The sequence below is a fragment of the Mya arenaria genome, chromosome 10, assembly GCF_026914265.1.
Source record: "Mya arenaria isolate MELC-2E11 chromosome 10, ASM2691426v1".
Taxonomy (NCBI): Eukaryota; Metazoa; Mollusca; class Bivalvia; order Myida; family Myidae; genus Mya; species Mya arenaria.
In genome coordinates, this window is record NC_069131.1 from 28,324,575 (window position 1) to 28,334,173 (window position 9,599).

Genomic DNA, 9,599 nt, shown 5'->3' on the forward strand with positions numbered 1-9,599 from the left:
AATATATCTAATATTTTTGATTTGGAAATGACAAAAATAGCATGTCATTATCATGCATTTAAACTGAAACACAATATAATTGTTATCAATATTAATGCACCCATCCTCCGTTCAACCCTCTGTCTGTCTGTTATTCATTGTTTATTTATACATAGTTACATTGTACATGAACGCAAAAATCGTAATAACATCAACAAGAAATATGCACATTTTTAAAATTAGAATAAGTAAAAATGAACTCAAATCGAGTTTAAATTCATAATATTAATATTATAAAATAAATGGCATACAATTTATGGATATATAATATTAAACTAATATCGGATGATAGCACGCAGATCTAATTTCATGATTGTAATAAACGTTTTTTATGTACAAGATGTTGCCGATGTTCATTGTTAAGATTCATTTGAACTATTATTATTTATGTTCCATATCAGTTGATAACATAATTGTATGAAATGATATTCGAGGTGGACAGCAATATCAGTTGGCGTTATTGATGATTATCCGCAGCATGTGTTCAGAAGAATATTTAAGTCAATTTCAATGAACTGCACTATCAGTGTTTCCCGGCGTGAGCTGACGTACTTTCGAACATCATGAAATTATTTAACAAGCGACGTTTAGTAATCTGGATATGTATTGTAACTGTTGGAAGTCTATGGGTAATTATATATGGTATGTAACTAATATTTTATTAAAATAACCCTTTATTGAATTTACTGATGTCACGGTATACATTTTAATGAGACGACCGTTTGAATTGAAATGTTGATTTTTTGAATTTCTCCTCCACTATAATACTTATATTTAGAGGAAATTCAATTTTAATATGTAGGAAATATGATCATTTAGCCTAGACTTTCTGTAGTGGATCGACGCTACCCATAATAAATATCACGCCAGGGATTGCGCTTTATTACATCGCTGCAGAAAATTAACATACATAAGTTTTCATCTTGATTAATACTTCTACAATAAATTATAGATAAAACGCTCCTTTCAAAATGTCGTGTTTCCATATTGTATAAACACAATAAGGAATCTTGGAAATTCCACACCAAGTTGCACTCCATCGAAGTTGCGTACATGCCCTACTGCGACCAATCCTTAAAAGGGACATACAAAATTTAAAGAATGTTTATGCAATTATTTGTATTATGAATAAACGTGATACAGTTTAATGAAAAATAAAAAGTACATATTTATATCTTGTATCATTTAATGAATGAAATATTGTTAAAACAATAACTCTAGTACTTCGATAGAAGTGATTAGTATTAATCTGTGAGCACGACCTCTAAGGGTAGTATTTGATCTCTTCAACGACGGGTACATTCGTTCGAGTAGCAGATATCTCATGTTACTGAAAAATGCACCTTTTGTGTATAAGAAATATTTTGTGTAATGTCCTCGTGTTGAAGGGTTTTAAGCAATAAAAAAAACTATATTAAAATAATCACTATTTTATTGGTAAAAGATCTACTTTAAGGAACTGGTTTGGCTAAATCAAATAGGATAATCAAGTTTGTAATGTTAAGTTGTTTCGAAAAATCGGCTCATAATCCACATAGCTCAGATGTCTCGACTATCGATGGTTTCATCCTGCACCATTCCTGTTTGGACTACATCAGCTCAAACAGACAATCGAGTATACGTAAAAGTAGTGATTGTTTTTCTCATTAATCATAATAATGGCATATTTTCCGAAAGAATAAAACGTAAATATTAATTGTTTTGTTTTTGTAGGCAATGGACTATTTGAAAGTAAAAGCTTATCACATAAGAATAGAATACCACATGGTTTAAATGAAAATAAACACGCATCTCGAAGCAGCATGGAAACTTTAGAATCATCTCAAGAATTGCTTGTTGTTGACAACTTCACATTGAAGACTCCAAATGACTCCATGCTGAACGCTCATTTCTTGGACGATTTGCCATGTGAAATGGGATTTCAACAAGAGTACGAGATTGATTTTCCAACAGAGAATACTGCATCGCCGAAAATCCCACACGTCATTCACCAAATATGGATCACTACATCTGCAAACTTGTCCACGTCTTCGCAGCAAATGGTACCTGTTCAATTTATAGACAATATGAAAACGTTTAGAAAGTTTAACCCTTCCTGGGAATATATGTTTTGGTCCTTTGCAAATGGGAGATCGTTGATAGAGCGCTTTTATCCAACTTTGCTTGATGTTTTTGACAAGGCACCAAAATCCGTTACAAAGTCAGACCTTTTGCGGTATGTTGTAGTACACAAATATGGTGGACTTTACGCCGACCTTGATTCGACCTGCCACCGATCGCTAGATCGTGTAACAATGAAATATTCTTGTATATTAGTACCGGCACCGTTTGAAAACGCTGTCTTCATGGTGAATTGGCCGTACCATATATGTAACGGAATATTTTTCTGTCGACCACATCACGATTTTTTTGGATTTCTTATCGAAAAAATCTCCGAAATATCAACACTATCTCCAATACCAACATTTAGTCTTGGTCCACGTTTCTTTACTACAATCTATCGCCAGTACCAGAATATCAGCGGAGAAGATATGTACAAAGTGAATGTGAGAGCTAATTTCATTTCGCCTTACTTTTATAGAGGGCATATATCAGAACTCTTAAGTAACGGAATATACATTCCTAACACTAGATTTTTCCTTGACCAACCGCACCCGTTCCTGAAAAAGAGACTCGCCAAGGACTGTAAAAATAACACAAACAATAGACTACTTCTACAGCGCGTGTGTTGTGTCTTTCAGCTAAGGGGATTTGAACGCCCACCTGGAAGATATACCTTTATTTCACATGCGTACAGTTATTCTTTTGCAGGGTTTAACAAGAACAAATATACAAACTGTGTTCCGGTTATCGATGTAATGGATTAACGGAAAGGAATCTATTTTATTCTAAATGGTGGTTCATAGGAATTTATCAGTAAAATAAATTTGGTTTTAAAACAGAGAAATATACTTTGAAGCAGTGAATTACAATTTGATATTTCACTGTTTTTAAAAAGGGAACTATTTATTTCTGGATTTTACTTCATTGTTCTTTAATTAAACTACACTTGTAATTGCTCCTCTTGTGGTTACAAAAGTAAATACAAAACAAAATGTTTCTAAAGTTGATTCCTTTGAAAAGAACATGTATACAGTAATATATATGTTTTGTAGGCATCTGATACGAAAAAAAAAAACAGAATGTTAGATGTCGAGATTTGTTTTTCAAGAAACATCATCAACTTGATATGAATCACATGATAATTTGTAATTTTAAAATATAATCTGCAATTCTACCACTCAAATATTTTGATGTAGATGAGAAACTAATAAATAAGTTTACACTTCTTAACCCATAAGCCGACCGTTCACGGATAAGTTTCATGATACATCCGGAGAAAAGCCAACCTGCCCAAACCACTCAAATATTTATGTGCATGGTTTTGCTGCATGCACACTATTTTCTGCATAAATACGAGCAACAGGATAACATTTACATCATCAATAATTACTGCAAATAGTTGTATTAGCAAAACAAAACAAAATCCAGTTAGTATACATGATATTCGCTTACTATCCAGTCTCTGAGTTCGATCACTCCCCGCCACACATATACAAAGAATCCGTTTGATTTCCGACAGGAGTGAGAGTAACATATGAATATTTGTTTACTTTTACGTCAGCAGACAATGTGAAATTTGATGTTATGTATTACATTTTATAAACAAAACAAATGTCAAAAACAATTGGAATACGTATTGTCAATAAAGGTTCATCTGTGACTTTTTGAATGAAAAATTAATGAACGTAACCATACGCGATCTAATTGTTATTAAAGGTTTGTGAGCAATTAAAAAAAATGCTGTAAAGTGATCAGTTTGATATGTTATGTCAAATGTTTGTTAATTGCAAGTTTATAACGTGGTATGCTACGAATATCTGCGTTTTGTAATTTAGCTCTTTTTATTTCGGCATGTACTTTGATAATTCAGCTATGCGGATTATATGTGAGGCACACTACGGAGTGCGAAGGTCAAAGGTTATGGTGATATGATAGGGGTAAAATGATAAAAACTCATATTTAAGCTTAAAAAAACGGATTTTGTTTGTTTTCAGTGAGATGTTAATTTATTACAGCTCCGCCACGCCTCACCCACTGAAATAAAATCGCTTACTCGCTTAAACAAAACGATATATTATCTATATCATGTTAACTTATGATTTTGTGAAGAGTTAAGATAACTTAATTAACCTACGTCGCTACGGCGTATCTATCAGATAAATCAACCTGTTACATAGCTCTATGTTAAGTGTAATGCCAATTCCAAAGTTGCCTGGATTATCAGGGGAGGTTAAAGCTTTGCAGGAAACCCACGCTAACGAACTCACTTTAAGTCTGGGTCCGATCGTTTTAAGGCGATGACCCTAACTTGTATTGATAAACAATTGTTCATGCATGTCTGTCTGTTTATCACTTGTTTAAGGACTCCTGATCCATCGTCATTGAATGAAAACTTAGATTCACTACTTGTATATCGAAAGGTGGTTTTAAATTGAATGAATGAACAGTAAACAAGTTGTAAGTACTTTGAAAAGCGTATGAACGTTTTAATGTTCAAAAATTTCCTTAAAATAGCTACTATATCGTTTTCGACTTGAACGCAAGTCCGTAAAATAAAATATTCAGCGAGTTTGAATGTTGTATAAAAATGAAATGCTCAATTTCTAAAGCTAGTTAAAAGCATGACAAGTCAACAAGAATGTGCAGGTTAGGATTGGAACTTAAGCAGGGAACATAGGAGCGTCAATAGCAAGCATTGAATTAACGATATTGGGACAGTTAGATTTGGTTTTGAAGAACAAGGGTCCGAATTTATCAAAAAAGTTCAATATTGAATGCTCCTATGAAAATGGCATTTCCTGTTCTACAACATCTGTTCTTAAAAGTATCAACACAAACATACGTTGAATACATTTAAAATTTCATTTGTGCAATAAAATTACGTGAATTCGTTTGATATGTTAATATGTTTAATGTAGGGATGGAAGCCGGATACCAAATCGGTATCCGGATATTCGTATCAAGTATTCGAATACTATCCGGATACTCGTATCAAATTGTTTTCATAAAAAGTAAATTTCTTGTTATATGTCACCCACCTTCTTCGTTATTTGACATAATTGTCCACTTAATTTATAATTCGTCATATGGCAATTTCACTTTTTCATTCATTCTTTCTCAGTCTTAATAATTTATAATGTTATAATCAAAGCTAAACAACTCATTTTACGTCATAAAACTCATGATGAATACCACATAAACACCTCGCGAATTTGATAGTCACTTCGGCCGAGGTGGTTACTTGGTTACTGCCACGTGCTTTCGAGTTTGTTATTTATCATCAGGTTTCGTGTTAAATGACGCTTTGATAGTCGATTGTAATTTTATTTCATTACATTGTTTGATTTAATGCAATACCTACAATTTCTGCGGTGTTTTGTAATGAAGGATATAATTGCGGAAAAGATAAGGAGACAAAAAGACGATCTGATTTTTCTTCATTTACATGCGTGTACTTTTTTATTTATCAATAAACTAAACATGTTTACATATCGTATGAATATAAATATGAAATAAGTATTTGATTGAAAAGTGAAAAGATAAACATTTTTTTTTTGTATTTATTGTTCAGATAGCAATAATTTCTTCATGCATATTCATCAAAAATACGATTGGTAATTAATAGCTTTGATTGCACGACCATTATCTTGTGATTGGACGATCAATTCCTACGGATTAATGATCAATCCGTTTAATATCAACTAATGCCAATTAGTGTCAATTAAGCACATCTGAGATCATAAAACAACACTTGTCATTGTAAACAAGGTCATAGTACTGTACTTCACAGGGTGCTGCACAAGGACACAATATCACGCCTTGTGCAAACACCCAATTAGCAGACGATTTGTGACACATACCCGCTTCGCGACAGACACTGTTGATCACCTTAAATATTTCATCGGAAAAGTTTTATAACAATTGCGATGTCTCTGGTAAGATATTTCATTGAAATTTTAATTCTTAACGAATATTCGAATACCCATTTTGGTATCCGAATACTTGCGTGATATCCGGATATTCGGATATTCGCTTCCATCCCTAGTTTAATGTACAATTGGAAATCATTGGCCTCTGAAAGAAATTCAATCAAGCAAAGTCGTTTGAGGGTTTGAAACTGCCTTATGAATAGGCTTACTAATGGCCTGGACATAGAGCTCACTCATACCTTGGAAGATAAACTCACTAATGGCTCTACCACACATGGCCGGGTTTTGCCGTCAGTAAGACATGCCGAAGCTATACTTATCTGCTGTTATGGGTTGATGACCTGCCCCTAGGGTACAAGCGAAGAGGAGAAGCGGTCCGATTGCTTAAAATAAACATGATGTATCTCGAAATTCGTCGGCATTCATTATGTTGAATTTGGACAAATGTTTGTCATACATTTAATCTTAGTTAGTGGCTTAACAACAACGCACGTTTTGGTTTTCTTATGATATTTAAGTGTATATTCGATATTGGAAACATGATATGGTTCCGTTTTCTCTTGTTGTGTGAAGAAACTTTAAAATGTGCGATCCAGTGGCACAAAACCTTTTTTTCGTTTAAATTATTATTTATATCAAGGCCATCGTGGCGATTTACTTTATGTCAGGTCATGTTGATTATTAATGTACTCGCCAGAGTCATCAGTGCTAAACACCAAGCTGTCATGGCGAAATTGGTGGCACACCTCTAAGACATCGGTAACATTATAAATGGTTACCCAGAACCACGCGTAGTACAGTCGCGGATGTTTTTTTTCTTTTCTTGAGGAAGCCATTTGGCGTATGTTTTTGGACTTGTGAATGCATTATCACAGACCAACTTAATGTTCCTTCGATATCCCTAAAATGCATATTCATAGTACTGAGAATGATTGAAGTGTGTAACCACTAGGCCAACTAGTAGTCCATACAATGATAGAAAATGTAATATATGTGATAAATTAGATGTTGAGTACCACTTTGTTATTGAATGCAACCTATTTAATGATTTAAGAAAATTATACATTGATAAATATTACTGGAAGAGATCATGCATGTTCAAATTTATTGATTTTATGACTAGCCAAAATGAGAATGTACTACGTAAACTGTCAAATTTTGTTTATAAAGCTTTTCTACGTAAAGTGTAATGATGATAGTTTAAACAAGCAGGGAATATATTTCATGTTTAAAAATAAGAACAAATTTCAGCACCTAGTTGTACATTCAGAAGGTGTATTTTAAATCATTCAATTAACTTTATAAATACTCTCCTCAATTAACTTTATAAATACTCTCCATTTTATTAATTAGGCCCTTTTTATTGTATTTGCAAAAGAGACATAATGACTAACTGTTATACTCACAATGCTTTTATTTACTTGTTAATGTTTTTTGGATTCAAGCCATTTTTGTACCCTTGCATCTGAAAATGTATAAATTGACAGTTTTCGTAAATTAATTTATTGTCATATTATATGCATTTTAATTGTTAAATTAAACAAAGTCTGAGTTTAAAATGTACTGTTATTACGTCACTTAGTACTGGTAAAACATTTATTCGGATTCAGGCTCTCAGCATTGGATTAGGATACGCTTTAAAACTGATTAAGTTCTTCGTAAATGAATAATTACATGCAAAGTTTATACTCACATAAGTGACTTATTTCAATAATCTGCAATCACAGCCACGCATAGATTACTGCAAGCGTGTAGAAATATAACTGTACTTTGTCGTAAGCTGGTGAACGTGACCGTGACTCATCTTTAGCTCTTCTTGTTCAACCCTTTTTACACCTGTTAATCGATTATTTTTATCAAGCACCTTACATGGCAAACTCACAAACTAATTGATATTGACAAATACCACACAGAGCATATGATTTTTTTAATTTTGTTGTATTTTTACGTTATGTTAATATTGTGTTCTTTCTTCGTTGTATTTATTATGCAATGTAAATGTTATGTATATATATATATATATGTATATATTTGAATGTCACCATGTCAAAATTCCTAGACACACTTTCATTTTCGACAAGTGGCTAGGTCAGCTCCTGCATGGTAAGATATGTAAACAGATTAACATATTAAATTTATAAACATATGCAAACGATATTTCTTCATTAATCATGTAACTGTTATAGTTCTAAGTATGCACTCATCACAAAATCTCATGCCATATTGAAATATCTTTTAAATGATTTTGTTATAATTTCAAGTCGGACGCATATAGTACTAAAATAATAAGATTGTATTGGCGATGTTAGACTACTTACTATATATAAAGTAACATTGTACAGTTTTCTTTAGAGGATTGTTTAAATAATTTGTATGTGCCTTCTTCAAAGCATGTATGTGTATATTACATTGTAAATGTTTGTAAATATTGTGTTTGTCCTCATGGGCCGTATGGCTTTTTGGATATGAAATAAATCATCTTTAACATCCTTGGATGGTAAAATAATTTGTTTTTGAGATTACGTTTGTTTTGGGTCGCTCGCAATAAAACTTTCGCATCGTTTTGGTTAATTCCCCATTAGCAGTGGAATCGAAACGCTTTAATTAACATGTTAACAATAGTGAAAATCTAATCAGGAACAGCAGAAATTAACACCATCTTCATCAACACCATCTTCATCAACACCATTTTCATCATTATTATCTACAACTTTTATTATAAGGTTTTAGCATTGAAAGGAAAACGAACATATTCAGCAATTGAGATCTAAAACAAATCAACACTGTCAACCTATTAGAGTGTAATCTTAATGTAACGTACTTCACAAAACTGTGTTTCCAGTTGCTGACAAGAGTGAAATTATTACAAATGTCAATGCATAACAATAAAAAGGACACAGTTAAACATTCAAATTGTTAAAAGATCGTTGTTGGGTGCCCGTGTTGAAAAACAGTATACGATTACATAGCAAAAACACAACACTCGAGTGCGACAGCTGTCAAGTTGATTCAGTTTAACAAACGAACAAAAGGTATTTTTATCATATCGTTTAAAGCTAACAAAGGACTGCCTTTGTTTCATTGTATATCTAAAGCTTCATTACCTGGTTACGTATTACGTATTTCGTGGTTTATATATTTCATGGTTGAGTTTGAAATCCATGAACTTATGAATAATATACGATGTTTGCACAGACAATCTATTCCATAAAAAATGAGCATTTCTTTTGAACTTCAGATAACAATGTTCTAGCATAACATGCTTTGTTTAAGCCAGTCAAGTTTCAACTTCCCCGTTATCGGAATTAAGTTATGAAATTGATTTTGTAAAAAATTGGTAGAATGGTTTTTCATCAACGTTAAGTAATGCATCATTAACAATAGCGAACCAATGTGAGTGAACCGATTCCCCTGTATTGTCCTTGACACAAACATGATAGCAGCCATTTTATCCTGTTTATCAATTACTAATTTACAAAACATTATAAAATCAAGTGAACATTGCCCCATTCACAAGTAAGCATTACT

At 32.6% G+C, this 9,599-nt stretch overlaps 1 protein-coding gene across 1 annotated transcript; it reads left to right on the top strand.

The window, feature by feature from the left end:
• Nucleotides 1-582: 582 nt before the first annotated feature.
• Nucleotides 583-8,577, top strand: LOC128205412 (uncharacterized). The gene is made up of 2 exons (XM_052907015.1): nt 583-681; nt 1,753-8,577. Exons 1-2 carry the CDS (start codon nt 603-605, stop codon nt 2,904-2,906), a joined length of 1,233 nt encoding a protein of 410 aa, XP_052762975.1. The 5' UTR covers nt 583-602; the 3' UTR covers nt 2,907-8,577.
• The last annotated feature ends 1,022 nt before the right edge of the window (nt 8,578-9,599 follow it).

Bases quoted from the DNA above. Each gene is read 5' to 3' on its own strand.
- LOC128205412 (XM_052907015.1), top strand. From the start codon at position 603: ATGAAATTATTTAACAAGCGACGTTTAGTAATCTGGATATGTATTGTA. The intron at 682-1,752 runs GTATGTAACTAA...TTGTTTTTGTAG, and splicing joins TCTATGGGTAATTATATATG to GCAATGGACTATTTGAAAGT.